Here is a 23,147-nt window from a genome sequence, read left to right on the forward strand (position 1 = left end):
TTTTTTTTTTTTTTTTTTTTTTTTTTTTTAATGTGTAGATTTCACAGGAAATAAGTTATGAAGGTCTCTCTCCAGAAAAAAGCCTGCATCCAGATGCCTTTCTGGAGGAGATAATAGTAGTTCCAAAGGAACAGACACCACAGGATTTATTTCCACATGCTTTAGAAGATTGCCAGAGAACCTGCATGACCGTGATTGACACAGATAACAGTGTAGAAGAACAATCCTGTAATAATGATACAGATCTTTCATTGGCAACCCTAGGAAATGTTTTCACGGAACCACTAGTGTTCACTGAACAGAGCATAGAGACTGCTGAACTTCAAGTCAATGATTTGTTGAGACCTCTCAGTGATTCTGAGAGTCCTAAAACAATAAACCATCTGCACGACATATTAGACTATCAGGGTCATGTCTTTTCCAGTGATATTTCAGCAGATGAGAACAGTGATGCCCTTCCAGTAGAGCTTGTGACAGCTCTGAATTCCTTGTCAGGATCTGTAATACAGTCTGACAATCCTGTAGTGCCAAGCAAGAGACAGCTTACCACTGAGGAAGAGCAGTTACATTCAGAATCCAGTACTCCCCAGCAAGATGATGACTGTACGCAAATAACAAACCTGCTTGAGCCTCAGCTTCCTACAATTCATGTGGAAGAAATAAAAGCCTTAACAGGATCTAAGTTGCAGAGGACAACAAATGAGCAAGTACATACATAATTTATTCAGTATTTGAAAAGTTACTTTTATCAGAAAATATTTTCTGTAACAGTCAAATTACTTGGAGATGCAGTCTTAACAGGGAATAAATTGGCATCAGTAATTTAAATGCCTAATATATTATTTTTGTTTTACAATATTATTTGAGTGTGTTTCTGTTTTGATATATCCATGTTATGAAACAGGCTGAACTTGCTAGGATGGGAAAACCTAGTAAAGTCAGTGGCTGATGTGGAAATCTTGACTCAGCATAGAAGTTACAAAAACTCTTGGTACCTCTGCCTATCTTCTTTGTCTGACATAGTTTCCAATGAAAATTCCAAACCACTCTTCGGTTATTCCATTGTAACACACTGGTGTATACTAGCCAATTTTAACTCTAGATTTCTACCTTACCCTGTGTTGCTGTTGTACTTTTCCCATACTATAGTATGCTGTTTTCTGCTTTCGTGTCCCCCACCACGATAGCATACAAATACTTTGCAAGTATTACAAAAAGAAATTATAGCTGTGTCTTTCCCACAGACTGGCAGGGAAATCCCTGCATTCAGGGATTTTTTACACATACATTTAGAATTGCATTTAGAATTCAGTAATACAAAGGCAGAAATGTAGAGGGGGACCTGAAGGGAAAGGCGATACTATAGTGTCTTCCTATTTAGGTTATAGTAAAGTAAAGAGGACACATAGGGGAGGCACGTTTATGCTGTGGATTATAGTGAACATCCCTTGTAAATCTGGAATCAGGTTCTCTGTGTAGTCTTTGAATAATCTGGAGCTGAAAATCAACAATAAACCATGTATAACTAGATACTTAGGTGGTTGTATAGCCACTCTGCTTCCACAGAATGGCATAAAGCATCCCAAACCTGCCAGCCGTTTCAGTCTTTTGTTGGTAATATTAACTGAATATAACAATGTGTAATAAAATGCTAATATAAAGGTGCTGAAAGGTCTCTAAGCTAATTGTCTCAGAACCACAGCAACTTACATAGTGGTTATTTCTGAAATTTGTAGCACAGCTCTGTGAAGCTGAATATATAGTTAGTTTTACTCAAAATTACAGTTAAGGCTGTGGAGCAGGGTCCTTTGGGGATGTGGATCTATAATCTCTTTTCGAATAATAATTTTTTTATTATTATTTTTTATGTCTCCATCTGCTGTTTTTGAAGGTAGAAAGTAGGCAGGCAATTTAATGAGAAAGAAATCTAGGATATTTTAGTAACTGTTGCCTTCTGGCAGTATATTGTTCTCCTTGTTTTTTTCTCATCCTTGTTTATTCAGAGGATCCTTCATGTGGTGAAACAAGGACTCAAAAGAGGAGAGCCTGTACAGTCCTGTAGATGTAATCAGCATAGTAGATAGCTCATTTGTTGTAATACATGGTCCCTTATAAAGCAAGTGGCTTTTATTTTCTTTGAAATGTTTACTTCTTTTTTTCGATCCTTTTCTCGTAGCAGATGTAATGCAATAGAAGGTACTGCATTGATTCAATTTTGTAAACTGAAATATTTGTTTTCACCCAAATGCTATATTACAATGCATTGTCTTGATCTGAGGGGACCAGATGTAGGTATGGAATTCAAGTCCTCAGCAGCCTTTCTGCTGAATATTTAAATTCTAAAAAGATCAGTGAGTCTTCCATTTCCATCTATGTCCCAGGAAAGGACTAACAAGTTCTCCCACATTGCTGTGAAAGAATTCATATGCATGTGTGCCGAGGGTGTGCCCTAGGAGCTTTCAGCATTAGTCAAGTGTGTAATAAGCTAATGAGTACCCAAGCTGTTTCAGCAACTTGAGTGATGCCTCAACAGCACGTCATACTCACTTGACTAAAATTGTGAATAAACTCAAGTAACTCAAATGAACTTCCATGTGATGACATATAATTAGGATGGAACTTTTCTCACTGACTGTTAGAGAAAAGCCTCTGGTGTAAAGCAGTAATTTAAGTTCCCTTTTGCACATCTTAGGATGAGATGAATTACTCTCTGAAAGCTGCTGTTCCTCTTCATCTGTGGTAGGGGAACTGGGATGTTTAGTGTCATTTAGATGCCTGTTAGAAGGCTGAAGGTAAGTGAACGGATTCTCTTCTATGGTGGCTGTAGCTTAGGGATGGTATGTCTTCAGAAACAACTTCCCAGCTAGTAGTTACTGAGCCTCAGGTGAAAGCTGGTTCCAGATCTTGTGCACTTTTCCAGACTTGTGCAAGAGTGGAACAAGAAGGGTTAGCTAAGACATCAAAAATGTCACATTATTTTTTCAGGACAGGAGCTTGTGCCAAAGGAAACTGAAATGAATCTGCTAAGTTGTTTCACACGTCCAACTAAACAACTTACAGATAATAATAATTTTTGTTCCCTGTCAGCCAGGCTAGATTTATTACCTGAGTTGTGATTCTAAATATCGGACTTCCCATGGCAAGCTCTCCCACCACACGGTGTGGCATCCTTCTACTTTAGGAGTGCCTCTCCTATGAAAATGTAATGTCTCCGGTATCTAGAATTCCAGTTTCTCACTTAAGAAACTCTGTTATCTGTGAGCACATATATCATTTATAACACAGTGTTTTATGAGTTCTTATATTATACAGCCCTTGTTTTAACTGCATGCTTACCAGTTGCTTGTAATACTTCTTTTTTGTCACAGCTTGCGGGTGATCAGCAGAAAGGCAAAGAAGCAATTTCAGATTATTGGAGTGCCATCTCTAATGAAAAACAAAATGAGGAGGGAAGTTTGCATTCAGTGGAGGCTGTTGTATGTGCAGAAACCAATAAAAGAGCATCAGGGAGAACAATGCAGCTAGAAGAGACCTCCTCAATGAAGTGCAGAGATAGTATTTCCTGTCATCACCAAACACTAGAAGAGACACAGCAGAGTATGTCTCACAATCATAATACAACAAGAAACAAAACCAAGGATTTTAGGTATGACAAAGTCATGTGCAGTATTCTCAAATTCTTCTTTTTATTAATGTAACAAATATAATTCATACAGACTGCTCATTCCTCACATTAGTGATTTTAGGTGATCCAAAAGTAAAGGTTTTCCTTCTATTTAAACATCTGGAAGTCAGTTTCTTTACTGATTTTCCATTTATTCAGTACTAACTAAGTTAGCATAAATCTTAGCATTCTGTTAGAAACTTAAATATGTTAACCTTCTGAGGTCTGTCGCAAATACCGATTAATATAGAGAAGAAAATCCTTTTTTTTTTTTTTTTTTGATTCTAAACAAATCTCGTCAGTAAAATTCAGAAACCTGCTTCTAAAGACAAAGAAGATCTAGAAACCAACATGTACCAAGAAATAACTCCAAATGAGGATAGAAACACTGAGCAGATAAGGAGAAGCAAAAGAATCAAAGATAAAATGAGTAAGATATTCTCTCATACTTATCAGATAGGTTATTTTTTTATTTGAAAAACTATACTGAATCAAATATAATTCACAGCCTTTCCAATATATTGTGGCATGGATTTGTTTAAAAAGGTGACATATTTATTTTAGTAATTAAAATTATTAATAATTCCCCTTCCTTGTTTAAATCTGCATATTAGCAACGTAAGAGTTGTCTTGTATACCCAAACTCATTAGGAATCATGAGAATTTTTCCAGGATGCATTTTTAATCATGGAATGAAACATTTATTGTATGTTCTAAAAAACAGAAGAAAAATGTTTTTATTACAGAGTGAGAATGTTGATCATAATTCTATTATTTAGTATTCAGTGTGCAACATTATTCTGAGGGCAATGGCATCCCCAAGAACTGACCTATACAAAGCAATTTATTTAATATTAAAAGCCTGCTGTTGTTGTTTCTGTCTGTTTATATATAGGATTATAGGCCTTTGCTATCACATTCACTGAGCACTCTTTGAAGTATTCTTCCTTGCAGTATTCTTTGTCAAAGAGAAAGACTGCTATTTTTCATCCTTTGAAGGTGAATGCGAAGAAATTCTTCGGCTCATAAAGTGTGTAGGAGAATACAGAATTTCCACATTTACGTGCTTACCCCAGAGCCAAGCCTGTAAGACCGGGGTCATAAAAGTTTGTTTTTCTTAAAGTCCACTCAGTCTGTTTTTATCGGTGCAGTTACAAACATTTAAACAGATTAAAATGTTTGGAAGTATTTGAACTGTAACAGCTACATTATAGATCTTATAAAATATGAATAATTCTACCAGCAATTATTACAGGGTTTCAGTATTCCCAGTGGAAGTACTATTTTTGTGAGATTTGAAGTTGGAAGACTATAACTGCTCATCTATTTCATGACTTAGTAGTTTCTACTTAAAGACAGGCTGTTGTTTTTAGCATGATTTCTGCAGAAAGAGTTGTGCTGCCTATAGAGGTAGCTTCATGTTAATCCATCTAACAAGTTTACTTCCAGTTTGCATCAAACCTAGCCATCAGGAGTCTGTGAGTCATCTTAACTTGGTAGTTCACTGAAAAAACAGCACCAAAAAAGTTTTATTTTGGCTCAGCAACCATCACTTGTTTTATGCATGGTCTGACACAAGGAAGGTGGTAGGGAAGGTAGGGTACCAGTGGCAGGAAATAGATCATCTTGAATGCCTAATTAAACTGGGTTAAGTATAACAAAATTGCACTGTGTTTGATGAATATTTGCGTGGTATAATGCCTTCTGAAATTCTTGGCTGATTTAAAATAGCTTTGATTAAACTATTAAATGAGTAAGGTCTTGCAAGACTGGATAGGTAGAAGAGAAAGACTTTTCATGTGCTCAGTTGAAGGGAGGTGCTAGGTAAGTCTCTGCCTAATGGATTCTAAAAATCTATGCAGAGTTGAACACTTGAAAAGGTTGGGAGTAATTTAGACTTGGGCTTACATTTTGCCAGAATGTACAAAACAGTGGAGTCATCAGGATTTGTGAGTTACAGCTCTAAGAGAACAATGTCTTTAAAGGTCTTGCTTAAAATTTCTATTCCTGACACTCAGCTGGAGTTTTAGGGCCAGCAAAAGGGCCACACAGGTGGAATTTTAGGGCCACATCTGCCACAGACTGTGGAGGAGAAGTGGATATGCCATGCACTCCCTGCAAATGCAAGATTTTTCATTAGTAGATCAACTAATGGTCTGAGCTATTTGAGTGTGGTTTCCTGCAAGCCATCTTCCTGTCCTGCCCTTTTCTTTCTTCCTTTCCTGTGTTTAAGAAGAGGCAGCAGACCCCATGCAATGAAGAGGTAATGGGATCATGCTGCTGGTAAAGTGCAGGACAGCTCATCTATATATTGGAAATCATTTTGTCCAAACTTAAAAGCATAATGGGTGCATAATGCGAGACAGCATTTCCATTGTAAAATAATAAACAAACAAACAAAAAGATGATTTGTTGTATTTTTTACACTTAGGATTCTGACTCCCAAGCAGAGATAATGGATAGCTAATGCCGGATTTGGTCCAACTGTTTTCCTCACTGCACAAATGGCTGAGCTGGTTGTGAAGTAGCAGGGAAATATGAAGGAGCTAATTTCATTCTATATCCTAGTGCAAATGCTTCTTGCTCATAAAGCAGACGTTTTAAAGCGTAAATGAGTACAAAATCTATTGATGAATATGGCTGTTAAGAAAAAAGAATTTATTGAGTAGCTTGATTAGCTATTGAAATGTAATGGGTTGTAGCCTAGAACAGCAGTTCTATCAACAGTTGGGAAACAATGCGTTTTGAAAAAATGTAATTGAAAAGCAAAAAGCCTAATCTTAGTACCTTTTTGCAAAGTTATTTTCCTGTGTATTGAACTTAAGTTGGGAGTTTTGTTATGGAATTCACTATGGCATGTTTTATTGAGTGTGATTGTTATTTACTTGGTAATGTCCCTTTTGATATATTTATTTCTACTACATTGAATGAACATTTTTTCTCTCCAGAAGGCTTATCCACTAATTCTAGTGCAATCTGCAGCCAAGGTAAGAGAGGAAATATATTTTTTTCTGAAAACAGATATTTTGAATTATTTTTTCAGGACTAGAAGCCTATTTTGTAAATCCTTGTTGCCCTGTATCACTTTCAAGAATAAATAGGAGGAATATTTTTGGTGAGACCTTACTTCATAGAGCTGTTACTGAAGAAGATATAGACCTTGTACGTAACATAATAAAATCTGGTGCAAATGTAAATGCTCAGGATTATGCTGGTAAGTTACAATTATATGAGAGTACTATTTTCCAAATAAGTGTCTATGTATAACTAATATTATGAGTTTGTGCAGTGAAAGAAACTGTAGTTTTGTGACTGGTCAGTAGATTATTGAATTTTTATTGGTTTAGCTTGTTAACTCTTCTTGAGAAAGTTCATACATATAAAAGGATATTAGAAAATTTTGCTGAAAAAGTAAGCACTCAAAAACATAGAAAAAGCTACAATTATGTTTTCTTAACCTTAATTCAATGATCTGTGTGTTCTCATCACAATACAGTCCCTTAAGTAAATAATCAACTTAATGTGCTTCACAGATTTTTTATTAATTCTTAGAGTGTGTCCATCTTGTACAGTGGCTAAGATTTCAAAATTGTGATGTAGGAACAAAAATACGTTGTCCTGCAGTTAAAGATTGTTGCATAATGCAGGCATGTAACAGACCAAAAGTAAGCTAGACATTTTTTCTTCTGGAGCATACTGACAGATAAATTGAGTCAGGTGCAGATTTTTTATTTCCACAGCATAGGACCTTGGCATTTGAACTCACAGAGTGACCTGTACATTAACTTCTGCTAGAGCTAGAAGAGAAAGTATTTTGTTGGTGGGTTTCAAAGCCAGCAACTGACAACAGAGGAATATTGATAGGGTGTTGTCAACTGCGATCTGTGTGAGCAAGTGTAATAAATTACAGTAGTTCCAGTTTTTGGTCTCATTTCTGCTTCCTTCTTCTGCCTCTGCACCTTTTGCCAGGCCCCAACTTCTTAATCCCCCAGGGTCCGGCATCTGTCTTTTGATGTGAAAGAAGCACAACTGCACAAAATGTGCTGTGTCTGAACTCCTTGAAAAGATGGGAAGCTGACCTGGCCCTGCTCCTTTCTTTTACAGTGAGGGAGGTGTAACCAGAGAGGAATTGCCAGACCCGTGCCATTTTAAAATCCACTTTCATCTCACTCTTTGGAGAATCACTGTTTTAATGATTATATTCTGGCCCTGTGACCTGTCTTTCCCTTTTAAACCTTCCACCAGTAATTATACATATCTTAACCTCATCTTTTTCATTCCTTCTCCACTTCATTACTCTGCTTCAGAGCTTCACTGAATACCTGAGGTTGATTTTTTTTTTCCCTTTTATTTTCCAGACATCAGTATGAGGGATATGGAAAGCATGGGAGAGATACTGTCTGTGCTCTCAGTTTGAGCCTTGGTTCAAAGTCCTTTTAGGGAGCAGAAAAGTATTTACAGTGAAGCTTGTGCTTCTCTATAGTCTCTGGAGAAACAAGTGGCTCAACTGTAATGATTGTCTATTAAACACATGCCAGGTGCAGTTTTTCAGGGGAGTATTAGTATATCAGATGAAAGATACTTTTTACTGATGGGGAAATAGGTACCTTCACTTAAGTGTCCTTCTTTCTCTTTTCCTTAACATATTTCAAGCTTTATCTCCAGCATATAGAGTTACTAGAGTTTCTTGATGAACTATAGGTGCTGTATTATATTGTTAAAGAAAAATTTGTCTTGAAGCACTGTCAACATTAGGCAACGTAGTTAGAACTTAACTGAGTTTTGAGCATTTGGGAACAATGCCTAATAGCACAAAGTTTTTGGGCAACCCAATGCAATATACTGTGTACGTAATAAAGCCAATTCCTTGCAACTATACATTATTCTGGGTTGGGTAGTGTAGAAGAGAGCCTCAAGAGTTTTAACTTTCCACTTAAATTAAGAGAATCTCACTTAATGAGAGCAGAACAGTCTTAATAAACAATTCATCTCTAGTATGCAAATTAGGCTCAGACAACCTTCTAGTAATGGAAGATAGCTGAAGAATAAGGCTGTCCATCAAAATGGTCTTCTGTAGGGAATGCTGGTTCGAGAGGTGGGAGATAGGAATTGGAAGATCCTCTGCTTTTTCTCTTTTCTCACTGTACAAAGAAAAATGTAATAAATGCTTAAGGAGCTGATGCAAAGGTATGCTAAACCCAGTCCAAAGACTTGCGTTCTACCTTTTGTTTTTCCACAACACCTCCTTCATGGGGTGTAATTGTTCCATGGACCATGAAGCTAATACCGTGGCTTATTCCATACAGCTCGGAATGGGTATGGAACTTCAGTAAGGATTTTGTAATGCTGTCTTTAGAAACTTGAATTTGAACCATTCTTGGATAGTGTTAAGAAACATTTTTGGAGATGCTGCCTTATTGTTTCAAGTTGCAAATGTATGTTTCTAAGATGTGGCCTTATATATATAACTCCAGGTTTTTATTTTGTCTCTTATTTCTCACCTGCCCTCTTTATCATGGCCATATAAATAAAAGGACATCCTGGAAAATTAACTTGTTCTTAAAATAACATATACATTGCCTTCACAGTGAAATTACTAAGGTGGAATATATATATATATATTTTTTTCTCAAAAGAAGTTTCAAAAACTATCAAATCTAAAACTAACGTTATAGCAGCATGTGGTTCTTCAGTAAGTGCAGATTTTGACAAAAGACTGAGAGCTTGCAACACTTTTGATATTTTAATAAATATTTCTTTATACAACTTATTGTAAAATGCATCAGTTTTCAACTTGTATGTATGACCTTCTGGAATATTTATCAAGTAGAAAATCTAATACTGACCTTTTCCTTTTTTTTTTTTTTTTTTTTTTTTTTTTTAAAAATTATACACAAATATGAAATACAGTTTTCAGTTGTCACGATTTCTTTTTCATAGGCTGGACTGCACTACATGAAGCAAGTGTACAAGGCTGTTATAGGATAGCAAATGAGCTTTTGAAAGCAGGAGCTGATGTTAATGCTAGAGGAAAAGAACAAATAACACCATTGCAAGATGCAGTTAAGGAAGGCCATTATGAGGTATATTCCAATTTTAATGTAAATTGTGGCTTGGGAATAGAAATTATTGTTGTTCATCCAGAAAGTTATGTAGTCTTATTACATGTGGGTTTGTCCTTTCAGATTATGTGTTAAGTCAGAAGTGAATAAGTCTTTTCTGCCTAATTTCTGTTCAAACCATTGCTTGTTTTACAAGATTTATCCAATAGCAGAAGTGAGTTGTTTTTTATAACTGTTTGGAACAACGGCTGAAGTGCTGAGGAATAGATTCCTGCTGTTTAATGCTACTTATTTCACATACCTTATAATCGCTTTGCAGAATCATTTTATAACCAGAGCACTCTTTTGGAGTTTTAATGTTTTGTTGTTGTTGTTTTTCATGTTTTAGTAAACGTGCATGTATGGTGTGCAGCTACAGGTATACACAGACATTTTTGGGGTAAAAACGCATAGCGTAGATAGTCATGAATACATGCCTTTATATTTTACATAGTCTTAAACAGAAAGTCAGCTGAATATTCTGTGTGAATTAGTTATAACTGATGATGTTAAATGCTGTGGTTTCATAGCCTGTGTCTGAATTCTAGATCCTCTTTCAGTCTGGTAGTGATTGCCTCCACCTGCATGTGTCCCAAATTCCTGTTGTAGTTCTGCACGTTGCTTTTAGCTGCTGGCTGCTTCTTTCTCTAGAAGTGCGCATTTGCTGCCTAGCATTTATTCATTTCCGTGATTTTTTTAAAGAACTTTTGTATGATATAGTAAGTTTTGTCCCTAAGCATTTGCTCACTTTCAGTTTCCCAATCAAAATAAGACTTAATCTGTTCCTCCCCAAGTACCCCTGGATGAAGAGTGGGCTTTTGCATAATATTTTTATCTGAGACTAAGCCCCAGGCTTGATTTTTACCTGCAGTCAAGAGATTGCAGGCTCTTGGGGGTTCATGAAATATTTCTGAGATCTGTGAAAGTACCTAAGTCACCATGTCCATGGTTAGGCATGAAGGATTCTGCATCTCCACAAGTAATATTTAAGGATCAGCAACTTGAACAGTGTTGGTAAAACTAGGTCACTTGGGACGCTTCTGCATTGGGCTTACGTGGCAAGGTTTTCATAGCAGGGGTGGGCTCTGTGAGCAGAGCCCAGCAGCTGCCCCATGTCAGACCACAGCCAGCTCCAGCTGGTTCCAAGAAGGACCCACCACTGGCCAGAGCTGAGCCAGTGAGTGATACTGGTTGGGCATCTGGGAGAGCAGATTGAAGAAAGGGAAAAATGCTGTGCAAGAGCAGCTGGAGAGAGGAATGAGAAGCAGCCCTGCAGCCCCCAGGTCAGTGCAGCAGGAGGGCAGGAGGTGCTCCATGCAGGCAGCAGCAGTTCACCTGCAGGCTGTGGAGAGGCCCCTGCTGGAGCAGCCTGTCCCCCTGCAGCCCGTGGGTCCCACACGGAGCAGATCTCCACGCTGCAGCCCGTGGAGGAGCCCCCGGTGGAGGAGTGGCAAAGGGTGACCCTGAAGGATCGGTGGAGAGGAAGCATCAGGGACTGACCACAGCCCCCACTCCCCATTCCCTTGTGTTACTTGGCAGGAGAAGGTAGAAGGCAGAAGGTAGATGAGGGTAGAAGGTAGAAGGTATATGGGGGGAAGGTGGTTGTGTTTTGCTTTTATTTTTTTCACTGCTCTGGCCTGCAAGTAATAAATTATATTATTCTCCCTATGCTGAGTCTGTTTTGCCTGTGACAATAATCGGTGAGTGATCTCCCTGTCCTTATCTCAATCCTTTAGCCCTTTCCATTTTCTCCTCCTTTCCCTTTGAGGAGTGGGAGTGAGAGAGTGGTTGTGGTGGAGTTTGAACTGCCCAGCTGGGTAAAACCACCACAGCATCAACATCAGTCAACACAAAGCTGTGTTAGGAGTTATGTGAGCTGGGTATATTCACAGGGAATAGTACTGCACAGTGTGGCTCGGTACATTTGCATCACTGTAGTGGTCCAGCAGGCTTAATTTTGCTACTTTGGTAATATGGCATTTGTACGTGCTTCTTTAAAAGCTACTTTTTCTGTGTCATGTTACTATTGTAGATTGGAAACACAGCTTTTGACTACCTTATTCCTTTCCCCACCTGCAATATTGCAAAATTAATTTCTAATTTCAGAGAAATGGTAAGCATATGGAAGACTCTATGACTTTCTAATAGTAAAATTGAGGAGAGCATACAAGTGTGATGTGCAGCTCAAGACCTCATTAAGGAAGAAGTTCTCAGCATTCCTGGGTGAAAGAGTTCATAGATTTGGGACAGCTGGTGAAACCCAAGAGGGTTTTTGCTGAGAATTGAATACTTTTTTAATTTACTTTGTTGTTAAAAGAATGTATGACTTGAGAAAACTTCGCTAGCAATTCTGTCAGTAGCAATCTGCTTAGAAGGAATGAGGGACTTTAAATGCACGGGTGAGGGATAATAGATAATAGATGTGGAAGAGAGAGAAAGGCAAAGGTACAAGTAAAACCACACTAGTGCTGGAATAAGATTGCAGCATTAGCCACAGAAAAGAAATCATCAGATTGTAAATTTTCCATGTTTTAAAAAAGTGTTCTTTAAAACTAGATGGAACATTTTGCCAAAGTGATCGTTTCTTGAACAACAACACAATCAGGCTTTGCATTTTGTAGAGAAGCTGAAATGTCAGTAAGACCATTTGAATGGGTTTCCTTTGACCTGATGTACTTTATATATCTGAAATAGCTGTCAATTCCCTTTGCAGGCACAAGAGTCTCAATAAAGTACACGCTTACAGAACAACTTATTTTCTCCCAAAGTAGATGTCTTAAGTAGGTAAACTGACTCATATCCTAAAATTGCTTGTTATTTTCTACCAGTTAAGGGCGTAGGGAGTGATGAATCCTACCTTATGTTTTGGGAGGTCTTGGTTTAATGGCATCAGGTCAATCACTGGAAACAATTTTTTAAAATAAAAATAGTAAGATTTTAGAATAATGATGCATCTAGGAGAATACTTAGGATATATTAACTAGTAGAGGGAAGGACTATTTATTGTAGGCTTTAGATTAATTTTTAGTCGCTCATGTTCTCAAGTACATCCGAGAGAAACATGTATAAGGAAAGAGTATGAAAAATATTGCCAGAAGAGAAGCAATCTCAAAAAAAAAGCCTTGTTTTTCTAGGTGGCAGCATTATTGCTTTGGTATGGAGCTGATCCTTTATTAAAAAATGAGGGGGGGAGATGTGCACTAGAAGAAGCTTCTGACCAATCTATGAAGAGACTGCTTAAAAGCTATCTCCTAAAATCCAGAAGACATTCAGTATCAGGTGAGTGTCCTGGTTTAGGATTAAGATCTGGTTCTAAACTGGCATAGAGACTGAATTTAGAAGGATTCATGAGATTAAAAATGGAAGATCTAGGATTAGACCTAGATCTTAGTTAAGGCCAAGCCTTAACTGCTCAGGGAAGAGCAGGGACTAGGGTTAAGTTACAATTGAGGGGTAATATTAGTGTGGCTGAGCTACAGTAAAGGTTGAGTTTGCAGAATGTTGGTAGGAGAATGTTTAGGCTAAGGTGAGAGTTGGATCTTGTACAGTCTCAAGAGCTGAGCTGAGAAGACAATTCAGAAGGGGCTATTTGGTCAGGGGCAGATATATGGAAGTGCCACAAGGTAAGCCTTGATTAGAGGTGGAATTAGGACTCAAGGACACTGATGAGCCTGCTTGGGCTGTAGCATATTTCAGTGTGGAAGGAGTACCCAGAATAAACTTAGAGCTGTAAGGATCATAGAATGTCTTGGGTTGGAAGGTCATCTAGTCCCAACCCCCCTGCCATGGATCACTAAGTCAGCTTGTTCAGGGCCTCAACCAGCCTGGTCTTGAGCACCTCCAGGGATGAGGCATCCAGTGCTTCTCTGGGCAACCTGTGTCAGTGCCTCACCACCCTCTGAGTGAAGAATTTCCTCCTAACCTCTGATCTAAATCTCCCCTCTTTTAGTTTAAAACCATTCCCCCATGGTTTTAAAGGACTAAGGAATGGGCAGAAGTTACTGGCTTTAAATATGAGGGAAATAAAAGTTAAAGCTGTTGGCATGGATTGCTGTATTTGGGAGCTTAAGGCTGCTGAACTATTGTTTAAGGCTGCAGCCACCAAAAATCATCTTGATATTCTGAACCTTACAAAGATTGGTGGCATAGAACTACATTCAAAATTAGGGTTTGGATTAGGATTGGCCTAATCAATATTTAGTAGCTGGGCCACTAGGCTTGATTTTGGACTAAGACTGGCAGGAGCAACTGGACTGACAGTGATCCTATGGCTAGGGTTAATATCTAGTAAGGGAGATTCACAGAATTGTTAGAGAAAGAGTTGCCATGCTGTGAAATGCCTGTTAAATTTAAGGCTAGTTCCATTGTGGGTTGTTGGGCAAGACTTAGGGTTCATGTTGCAGTGAATGTGACAAAGGGTAATGACCTAGATTTTTGTTCAATGTGGTGTGGCCAGTCTAGTTTTAAGAATACAGTGGAAAAAAGTGAATAAATAGAGTTGCATGGATTAAGTAAGTATATTAATATCTAAGGCCAGAACTTGGTAGCTGCTGTACTCTTTTTTTTTTTTTTTCTTTTTTTTTTTTTTCCATTATGTCAGCACAGAGAGTAGCTGGAATGCTCAAGCAATCCACCAGCAAGGCACTGAATGGGTGCTAGGAAATATCTCTCCTTGGCTTGGCTTTAGCTACTTCATCCCTTCATCCAAAGTATGCTATGCATGGAAAGACATAAATACCCCACTATCACTGGCTTCCGAAAAGTCTCTTGGGGACCAGAGATGCCTGTTATAAGTTAGGGAAACATAGTAGCTCCTCTAAGTTTCAAAAAGAATTGCTCAAATCACTAATCTGAAAAAATTGGAAGCATAATGTCAAACTCCAGTCCATCCTCTCCTGGTTTGTACAAAGTCCCTTCTACAATGAAGATTGGGCTCCAATATTTGGATATGTATTTGATATATTGGTATGTTTTATATTCTAATAAAAACCCTGGGGCTTAGTAAGTTTTCTGGATAGCTGAATGGGGTAGGTACTGTTGCACAAGATTTGGACACAATATACCCTATGTACAAAGCAAATAATTATGGTCCCCTTTTCGGTAATTGTTTCCTTCTGTCTTATTTTCTTTTCAGGTGGAGACGATGCAGAGAATACATTAAGTGCTCGAAGTGTAGATGGTACAGACCTGCACCAGGTACATCTTTACAAAGAATTCTGATGTTAATTTGATGCTGAACTGTTATGGGATTGCTAGCTCTCTTCAGTAAACTGAAGCAGACAACTGTTTCTGAAATGTGTTTCAAAAACAGCACATAATGTACTAGATGCTTTGTATCCAGCAGGGACTGAGGCAGGGTGACATTCAACATTATGTCAAATCTTTGGCAAACAGTTGCTGATCCTTGATGTTAGTTGGGATAAGCTGGAGCCTCATGAAGATGCAAGATCAGCTGCCTCTCATGAACAGTGGTTCTTACTGAGTTTTGCAAGTGCTGCAGTGGTAATTTACAACAACCATGGTACATCAGTGCCTCTTAGTAATTGTAGAAACCTGACTGAAACTGCAAAATGTTGTCTGTCTGGTAGTACTTGGATAGCTGCTTCTTGCACCCATGCATTAAATTGTATTTATTGGGTTTTGATAGGAGAAGATTAGGCAGCTACTGCCTTGCTCAGGCTTGCAGATAGTACAGTTCAACATACAAAACTTACTAAAGCATCAAAATTTTTGCTCAAAATGAAGAAAGAAATTTGGTAAAATTAAAAAAAAAATACAGTTCTTTGGGATTGTGAAGGCAGAAGACTGGGGAAAAAAAATCAAAAAATACACATTCAAAAATGCAAATATATATGTTATTGATATAGCAGAGGCTACAGCCAAAACTAAAACTGCTCAGAAATAGTGTCACTCAGAGATAATAAACATGAGAAATATTTGTCTTCTTTATATCCACCTGTATACCAAGGAACAATTAAATTACAGAAAGCATGTTTCCCTGATGCTGGATGTAACAAAACAGGCATCACCGTTGTTGTTTCCAGTTATAATTGTTGCATTCCAGTTAATTCAGGAAAAACGAGCTTGCTAAATTGGACAGGATTGCAACAGTAACATGAATTCAACTGTGATAACAATGAAAATCCATTTAAAAAAAGAAAAAGGCAGAAATGGCAGAAGTTCAGCAACTTCTGCCCTAATAGGGAAGGTGATCACCAGTTTGTGTTTCTTCACATCATTGGTTTCTGGATAAAAAGAGTCTGTATAGCATTCTGAGACTACTGATTTAACAGAACCCGATTCTCAGTCAATAATTTGCTTTGACTTCCTCTCACAGTGTATCTGTTGTAAAGTCGTAACAGGAAATCCAAGAATTATGAGAGTGATCAACGTCTCAAGCAGAGTAACAGTAATAGTTTGGCTGATGGGAATCGAAATAGTGATACGAGAATACCTTCAGATCAAATCATTTCTCTGCAAAACTTGACAAATCAAGTTAAATTTAATTTTGATGGAAATGAGATTAATAGGATCTGATTTTTAAACTTTCTTTGCCTTTGTTTTCCTTACAGACAGATGAGTCTGTACCAGCACGTGCAAATCTTACTGGTACAGGGAGTGCAGACATATTGCAACAGACTACTGTAAATGAGGTGCAAAACATTCATATTAATATATTGGACGATGGAACCAGCTGCATTGAACAGACACCTCAAACAAATACAGAAGCAATCTTAGCACGTGAGCTTTCAGCAGCTACTAGTGAAGAAAGTGTTTCTAGAAGTCTTTCTAATTCTACTGGTGGTGCACTAAGTACCATTGAGGAAAAGGCTCCACAACCAGAGAAAGGATCGAGGATTCTGCTTAATGCAGAAGGAGGTGCTGAAGGCTGTCACATGGAAGCAACTGAAAATGCTAGCAGTATAGAGATCCAGTTTACAGCTTTACAACTCCTTGAAAAGAAAGCACATCAAATTAAACATAAGAGACAGGATCTTCAGGAGACCAACTCAAAATCAGGTTTGCATTTCAGTATTAAGGCAAACAAGAAGGCTCCTTATTCATTTCAGACTGTGTAAAATGCACAGAAAGAAACCACCCAGAAAATACCAACAATGCTTTTATTTGTAAATAATTATTTTATCTGTTTGTTGTAAGCATTCTATGTATTTTACTTAAAAACATACACACACACACAAATTAAAAAAAAAATCACAGCTGTGGATTTCCAGAGCATGTTTGTTGCCATGAGTAAATGGCAAGAATATGTTTTGGTACAGCCCACCATGCCAGACTAACTATTTGGTAATTTTTGCTTTTTTGGGGGGGTATTTTATATACAAGTCTCCATTGTATTTATCAAAATGTGACCAGAATATTTGTTACATTAATTAGAGTGAATTTCTTAAGCACCTTATTTTTTTTTTAATACTTATAAATCAATAAAGGCCCTTTTTTCACAAAAGAATCTTTGAACTCTTTTGGATTCAATCTCAGTACATTAACATACAGTGAATAGCGAACAAACTATTATGTTAAAGTGTTTTCAAAAATTGAATGAGTGCTGCAGTGGTATTTTAACCTAGACCAGCTGGTCATTTTAACATAAATTTTAACATCATTTAACACATTACAGTGTATTAAGGCATAGTTATTCCAAGTTTTTTTGTTAAAGTGACAGATGAAGGAGGGTTTGCTGGAATGAATGGAATAGAAAGCACTGAAGAAGGAAGTAGAAAAAGCAATGTGTTCTCGCAGTTTACTGAAGCAGAAGAAATCCAAACTAAAAGAATGAGATTAGACCTACAGGAGACAAGACAAAAGACAGACTTGTGTTCCACTAGCAGTAAATACAAGCTTTCATCTAGTCAATCACAATTCAATCAAGCATCAGAACAGCAAACGTCTAAGAAATCAGGTGAAGGTTAATTATATTTTATTGAAACAGTGTTGCTTTTTTTTTTTTTTTTTTTTTTTTTTTTTCCCCAGACATATAGGAGGAAGGCTTCTTGTAATACCAGAGCAAAAGCATGGAAAAATATGAATAGCATACTAAACAAATAGTCTTGTGAGTTCCAAATACTTGAAATATTGCCAGAAATCAGTTTTACAGAATGGTCATTCTTGCTCTGTTTTATGTACATCGCATTCATCAGTCTTTTCAGCATGGTAATTGAGGAGATGCAGAATCAAGACTGGGAGCTTTAAATAACACTAAATTGATACCTAGTTAACTAGGTTACTTAAATGAGAGTTTAATACTAAATTGGTCTTCAGTGAGGTATTTTATACATCACAGGTAAAATTGACTCTCTGTGTACCTGACACACATATATTCACTTATATTTTTATACACTGTATATATTAGAGACAAATCAACATACACTCAGGCTGAACCTACTTCCATAGGGTAAGAGGTTCTAGTGCCCTGCGACAAGCTCTTCTGCCTGCTCATATATCTTTCTGTTTAAAAGTCTCATCACATGTGTAAGACTTAGATGTATTTTGAAGTCTTGCCTTCACAATAAAGCCTTGATCCAACGGATTATTCATCATAATCCTGAAGTGTTTTTCACTTACGTCTTTTTGGAGAAACTGACAGTTTTTCTCTGGAATCACCAGAGGACTCAAGACTTATAAAACCAAAACCCATGGTTCAGATGGGATGCCTCCTCTTTTAAAACCTTTGAGGGTAATATATCTGGACTGCTGATTCAGAAATGTTTATCTTCATTACATTTTGGCATTCTTATTGTGTTGAAATGAAAAGTACCATGTCATTAAAAGATAAGAATTCCTTGTGTAGCTTTGCCTAGACGCAGAGTGGAGTATTTGTTTTCATTGTTATCTTAGAGAATTCTGAAATTTCTGTCTGGTAATGACAAGTTTGAGGAATTTGTTTTTGCTTTAATATATCTGTAAATACCGCCTTTTTAGGATCTTTGCTGTCTGTGAGTATCCCTTGTATTCCTTTGTTTTCCATTTCATTCTTCTACAACTTCTTTGTATTTTCTGTTATACACTTTCCATTTTTTCATTTTTCATTTAATATTCCACTCTCTTCCAGACTTGATACGGCTTCTGTGAAAAGTAGTTGTGTCCTGCAAAACATTCTTTCTGTTTCTACCTTCTCTGGTAACAACTGACTTCCTTTTGGTGACTTTGATCTTGATGCTTACTAGTTTTATATGTTGAATTAAGGAATCACCAAACAATCTTAGCAATGTCCTGTAACAGTCATGATACCATGACAAAATTAACAAGTAAACTACACAAGGTTCTTGCTGATCTTTTCTCTTTGATAGTCACAGTCTTCTTGTTCTCTTCTGTCTTCAGTTGTGCAGAATTCTGTTTCCTTATTCCGTCTCAGGTGGTTGCTGTTTTTCAGTCCATCTCAGGTTTCTGTTGTCTTGAGTTTCTGGACTGCAAGCTCTTGTATTCCTTTGGAAGTGAAGGGGTGGATAGAAAGGAGTCAATGCTTCTTTCTACTTACAGTTCTCCAATATTTGGCAGTGTCAATACTTAGCTTTTCTATCTCCAAATTGGTTCCTCCTGTTGTAGGAAAGAAAACATGGCACGATTGATACATGGCTCCATCTGCTTCTAATTATTGCAAGAATAAACACTGAACATGGAAATCATTCCTTTCCCTCCGATGTCCTTCTCTGCAGCTCCTATGCTCCTGTTCAGTATTTATAGTGAGGTGTGTACACCATGATACATTTTGGATTTTATTTTACTTTACATATTTTACCTCCCTTACATACAATTAAGAATTTTAATAAACTTTATCCCAAACATGGGTCTTAAATTTTGGGCTCCTGTGGAATGTCATTTCATAGATCACTTTTTTTTTTTTTTTTTTTTAGTTTGTTTTCAAGAGAGATTCTACAGGTAGTTTTTTTTTGTTGCTGTTGTTGTTTTTTGTTTCCTTCATTGCAGAAGAATGCTACTGTTTGACAGGTCATGGGAAAAAGTGTAGCCCTTTTTATAACTGAACGCATTAATCACTTTGGAGACTGGGAAAATGGCATTCAGATGCAGTAGAAAAAGTGGAAGATGGTATAATGTTTCCTGGCTTGCAGCATTTTCACATGTTTTTGCTGTCTTCATGCCTTTTCTTCATTAACTGGCTTTTGCATCTTAGCTGTTTGTTCTGTGTCCCAGTGACCTTCCTTATGCTATTTTATTCTTGAATAAAAAATTCCTATTCCTAAATGATCACATACACAATGCCACTTTTATCTACATTCAGTCACCTGTTAGGCTCTCAACATTCATACTCTGCTTATACAGAACAAAGGTACTTCTTGTAGTTTGATTTGTGGGAAAAATTACTCATAGACCAGTGGTGAAGTATACTAATACCTGAAGAAGCTGTTGAAGTATTGCCACCTAATCAAATCTAACTTGGCTACTGTAACCTCTCCACCTTGCTGTTCTTCTGGCAGTTACTGGATCTTGTATTTGCCAAGATCCTGATCCTTCCTGCTTATGATACACCTGGCAATGTGCTCCATGGAAAACTTTATGATTCACATACAATGTCCCATTATGCTTTTGCAAAAGTTTCCTAACAAGCATGAAGAATACTGTTGTGCATCACAACTTAACTGAAAAACTTTGCAATTATTTCTGTTCACTTGCAGCCAATATTACTAAGGGTCATTAGCTTAATGTGCTGTTGTGCACCCTTTTTTGTTCTCCTTCATCTCCATAAAGAGTCCCTAGGACATTTTCCCATGAATCAAAGGAAAAAAAAAAAAAAAAAAAAAAAAAAAAGCAAGGACCAGAAAGTGGATGATTGCTTTGGGAGTTCAGACACAGAAGCTTTTAGACAAAATACAGTACATTATCTTACAGAAGAGTAGGTCTCAGGCTGGAGGAGTATTTCAATAATGTGCTCCCTTCTGCATGCTTTAGAATCATAGTTTTCATTTGAAAAAGAAAATCTTCAGCTATTCTGTTTGCCAATACAACGTGGGCCAAGTACACTCATTACAAAGTTGGCTGCCCAAATGCTTTTTGACAGGTTATAATGGCCTGTGTTGAGCTCTGTGCTGCCATGGTCTCAATGTAGCAGGATCTGAATGAGCTAAAGTTAATATGGATATATCCTCACTGCATGTTCATCTTTAATATATTTGCAATATATCTTTCATATGCTTCCAAACAGTCCTAGATGACAGGCTCATTAGTTCACAATAAAGAAAACCTTGGAAAGACAGATTTTCCATGAGGTAGAAGGAACCTAAAAACAGGCAGCTGTCAAATCACAGAAGGTGTTTGATAGCAATGGTTACTAGTAACTGGAAATATCTGAGAAGACAGCTTGTCTGATGAGAAGAGGAAATGGGGATGCAGGAACTACTTGAACTACTTGTTCATATAAATACAAAAAAAATGGCTAAGATTTGCAAAATTCTTATTTGAAACCTGTTTTGTAGATGTATTACAGATTTTTAAGAAATTGGGGAAAGAACCAAATGAATTATTAGTATTATTATTATTGAAGATCTGATAGTACAGTATTAAAACAGTAAGAACAGGAGTAAAAAAAAAAAAGCTAATATGTGGTAGAGCTTTTGAATATTTATACATGCTTTGAATATTGATACATGTCTTTTTGGTGTCCTTACTCTATATGCAGAATTAATACTTTGTTAATCCGTTGTTTTTTTTTTTCTTTCTGTCACTTCCAATTTTATATCTGGTACTTGAAGCCTGAGAATTAGGACCTATTTGATCATATGATACTATTTAAAGCAGACTTCTTTTTTTTTTTGTGAACCAATAAAAGAAGGATAAAATCAGGTTTATTTATGCTGATGAGTCCAGTGCTGCACCAGTTTAATTAAAAGGCAGTTTAACTGTGTTAGCTGACATTAATCAAAGATACATAATTTGTCTACGGGACTTTGTCAAAGCACAGCTGTAGAAATATCTTCTGTAGAAATGTATACAGAATCCAGAATGGAGAAGTGGTAATGGTCAAGTTTTTGTGTACTTTTTGTGTACAACTTTTATGTACTTTCTTAAATACTTTTATTTGCATATTTAATATGTTTGTCAGGTATGCCTGGTAACTTAAAAGAAATTTGTGGAGAAATGTGACATGCTTCCTACCTCTATATATTATAGAACTGTTCAACCTTGTTATCTTTTTGGTTCATCCCTACACCAATGTACCCTTCTTAAGCCATCTAGATCTGAACTGTGTATGTTGTGGCATAGAATGTGTTTGTTTTCCATACTGTTATGCAGTACTTTTGATATAGTCAGTTAATAGCACTGAATAATTAAGGTCACAGTATTGCACAAATTTACATTAATCCAAATGAGTTAGGAAACTTAATCCCTTTTATAATTAAACATTTTTATTGTTCATGTTGAGCATCATGTAAACATGTGTTCAGAATCTCTCCTGTCTAACAGAAAGGAAGATGTAATCTTTCATGTTACCCATAAATATAACAGGTGGATCAAAGAAGAAAAAGAGAAATGCAAAAGGAGAAACTAAGCTGCATATTGCTGCTAGGAGAGGAAATTTGTCTTTGGTGAAAACTCTGATATCATCTGGAATTTGTGTCAATGAACAGGACAATGCAGGTTTGAATATGGCTCTCATTAACTTGTTTTAGATGTAATTTTATGTAATGTGCATATTTGGTTTTATGTATTTCATATACTTTTAATATAATTATGTATTCTTGATTTATTTTTAAGATTCTTGAAACTGTTCAAACATAATCCTGTAGAAAATAGCTTGTCCTCTTTAGAGTTACATATTTATTAAATAAGCACAGTTTGTATTTTTTTGTTCAAATGTTTTTATAACAATTACAAATAAGACATATTAATTCTTGGAATTAAGTTGTAGTGTCCAGCAGACCAAAGGTGCTTTTATGACTGTATAGTAGTTCTTATAAAGCCATACATGCACGTATACATTCCTCACATGAAGCGTTTATATGAAACCCTTATAGTGATGGGGTGTGTGACAAACTGTGGAGAGTCGTTCTATTTTTTATATTTATGACAACTTGAGACTCAATTTTTTTTTCTACTGATGTGAGCATTATTGGTAAGAGTAAGTGTGTCTACTTTAGTATTTGATTCCAAACTTTTCAGATGGGTAAGGGAGAAAAGGGGACGAAGTCATTTAGTAAGTTCAAGCAGTCAGTGAACCTCTGGATTTGTGTCGCAGCATGGAGCAAAGGCAGCCTTTCCCTCAGCAGGGACGTTAATCAGGACATGCTCCTCTGTTGAAGAGCACACAGTAAGAGAGTGTATGGAAGGTTGGTAACTCTGAGACCTACAGCGTCTGTTAAATTTGATTGGAATTGACCAGTGGCCTTGGAAGTTCAGAGGGAACTGATGCT

General features: G+C 36.9%; 1 protein-coding gene across 1 annotated transcript in view; it reads left to right on the top strand.

Moving 5' to 3' along the window:
* Window positions 1-23,147, top strand: part of ANKRD31 (ankyrin repeat domain 31) — a 64,567-nt gene that overhangs the window by 13,582 nt on the left and 27,838 nt on the right. Inside the window, exons 4-13 of the mRNA XM_035309572.1 lie at window positions 39-707; window positions 3,369-3,646; window positions 3,967-4,094; window positions 6,708-6,878; window positions 9,605-9,747; window positions 12,900-13,044; window positions 14,900-14,961; window positions 16,326-16,785; window positions 17,447-17,683; window positions 22,243-22,374. Coding sequence (XP_035165463.1) covers window positions 39-707; window positions 3,369-3,646; window positions 3,967-4,094; window positions 6,708-6,878; window positions 9,605-9,747; window positions 12,900-13,044; window positions 14,900-14,961; window positions 16,326-16,785; window positions 17,447-17,683; window positions 22,243-22,374 — 2,425 coding nt within the window. The remainder of the gene's footprint in view (window positions 1-38; window positions 708-3,368; window positions 3,647-3,966; window positions 4,095-6,707; window positions 6,879-9,604; window positions 9,748-12,899; window positions 13,045-14,899; window positions 14,962-16,325; window positions 16,786-17,446; window positions 17,684-22,242; window positions 22,375-23,147) is intronic.

This window comes from Oxyura jamaicensis, chromosome Z, assembly GCF_011077185.1.
Source record: "Oxyura jamaicensis isolate SHBP4307 breed ruddy duck chromosome Z, BPBGC_Ojam_1.0, whole genome shotgun sequence".
Classification (NCBI taxonomy): domain Eukaryota; kingdom Metazoa; phylum Chordata; class Aves; order Anseriformes; family Anatidae; genus Oxyura; species Oxyura jamaicensis.